The following is a 2,020-nucleotide window of genomic DNA, read 5'->3' as shown; positions in this document are numbered from 1 at the left end:
AATTAAAAATTTCTAAATTACAAAAAAATAAACTAAATTATAAAAATAAAAACCACTAAGTTACAAAAAATAAAAAACACTAAGTTACAAAAATAAAAAAGAATTACACCTAATCTAATAGCCCTATCAAAATAAAAAAGCCCCCCAAAATAAAAAAACCCTAGCCTACAATAAACTACCAATGGCCCTTAAAAGGGCCTTTTGCGGGGCATTGCCCAAAAGAAATCAGCTTTTACCTGTAAAAAAAAATGTTAGGGGTTAATGCTTTTATTTAGTTGCGGCGGGGTCCGGGAGCAGCGGGATAGGGGTTAAACATTTTAGTACAGTGGCGGTGTTTAGTGACAGGGTATAAATAAAGTTGGTAAAAAGCCGAATAGCAGCGAGATCGATGACTGCTAGTTAACAACAGTCTGCTGCTTATCACCCCGTACTTGGTGCACGTCTTTTTACCGGCTTTTTTTATAAATATGGAGATCGTATTCAGGTCTGCGGCTGCAATGTTAGGCGAGCGTATTGGTGCCGTCGAATGCAAGAAAGTTGACGGCTTGATAGATAGGCCTCTTAGTCTCAACATACATAATGTGCCTGACCACTGCCAAAGAAAATCCTGTATAAAGGATTTTAAAAATGTCCCCATCTAATTGAATGACGTAGTGGACTCTCCATATCCGGAAAGAAAGAAATGTATCAGGTAAGCATACATTTTGTTTTTTACCTCTGTGATGACCTTGTATCAAAGCCTCTGCAGACTGCCCCTTATCTCAGTTCTTTTGACAGACATGCATTTTAGTCAATCAGTGCTGACTCATATATAACTCCACTGTAGTGAGCACGTTATCTATATGACACACATGAACCAACTAGCTGTGAAAAACGGTCAAAATGCCCTGAGATAAGAGGCGGTCTTCAAGGGCTTAGAAATTAGCATATGAGCCTACCTAGGTTTAGCTTTCAACAAAGAATACCAAAAGAACAAAGCAAATTTGATGATAAATGTAAATTGGAGAGTTGTTTAAAATGACATGCCCTATCTGAATCATGAAAGTTTAATTTGGACTTTACTGTTTCTTTAAAAAAAAACAATAATTGCAAAACAGAAGTCTGATCTATGTGCTGTTAGGGAAATTCTGCACTAAATAACTTGCTGGCAGTGGCATCTCACCTCCAAAGAGCTCATCTATTAATATAGGTGATATAATGCCATTATCTAGCTTTAGGAGTGCAGTTCTTTGCAATGTTAGTGTTGTGCAAAGGGTTAAATTTTAGTGGGAACAAAAGGCAGAAGAACCAACGTGTTCAACTTGGAAGGTCACAGCCCATGAGCTGCCAGACAGGTTTAGTGAGAGTAGCAGAGAGGAATTCTGTTTAATGATCCACAGCTCCTGGCACTGTTTAGCTGTTATGAGTATTAAGAGTGCTCCTGTGTCACCTACCCATTCAAATCTTTGACCACTAGTAAGAGACGTACAGATTTAACACAGTGATACTGTGCCTATGCCAACTTCGCCGTGCTGTTAAGAAATCCTGCCTGAGGGAACCTGAAGAAGTTGCTGTTCTTCAGGTTCAGTACATTTTTTTTATTTATTTACAAACCTTGCTTCCATTTGAATTGACTGACAAGCGTCCCACAGTATCAGGAACTAGTGGTGCCATGCGTTCTCTCTCCGAGGATATCATCTCGGCTCCGCGACATCAAAACCGATGGAGATACAGGGCTGTTATTGCAGGAGAGAGACAAAGAGGTAAGGTATTATATATATATATATGAATGGGGTTATTGTCTGGTTTTCAGCAATTACTACATCTACAGGAAGGCTTCTGTTATATGTACACTCTAACTTCAGAACACAAATTATTTATAACTATATATTTATCATTTGAATTAAGAGAAATTATAGAGATTAGAAATACAGATTTATCTGTTAGCTGTTTCTTGACTCTAAATATAGAGAGAAAACATTTTTGGTCTTGAAAAAAAATGCAATGAACTGTCCTAAAGTTTCAGAGACTGCAAACACTG

The 2,020-nt window shown here is 37.7% G+C and overlaps 1 protein-coding gene across 1 annotated transcript in view; it reads left to right on the top strand.

Annotated features, from left to right (window-relative positions):
- The first annotated feature begins 1,600 nt into the window (after positions 1 to 1,600).
- Positions 1,601 to 2,020, top strand: part of NFAT5 (nuclear factor of activated T cells 5) — a 436,025-nt gene continuing 435,605 nt past the window's right edge. Inside the window, exon 1 of the mRNA XM_053699472.1 lies at positions 1,601 to 1,742. Coding sequence (XP_053555447.1) covers positions 1,652 to 1,742 — 91 coding nt within the window. The 5' untranslated portion in view covers positions 1,601 to 1,651. The remainder of the gene's footprint in view (positions 1,743 to 2,020) is intronic.

This window comes from Bombina bombina, chromosome 1, assembly GCF_027579735.1.
Source record: "Bombina bombina isolate aBomBom1 chromosome 1, aBomBom1.pri, whole genome shotgun sequence".
Classification (NCBI taxonomy): domain Eukaryota; kingdom Metazoa; phylum Chordata; class Amphibia; order Anura; family Bombinatoridae; genus Bombina; species Bombina bombina.
Note: the sequence above shows the minus strand (reverse complement) of the source record. Positions and strands in the feature narration are given on the sequence as shown.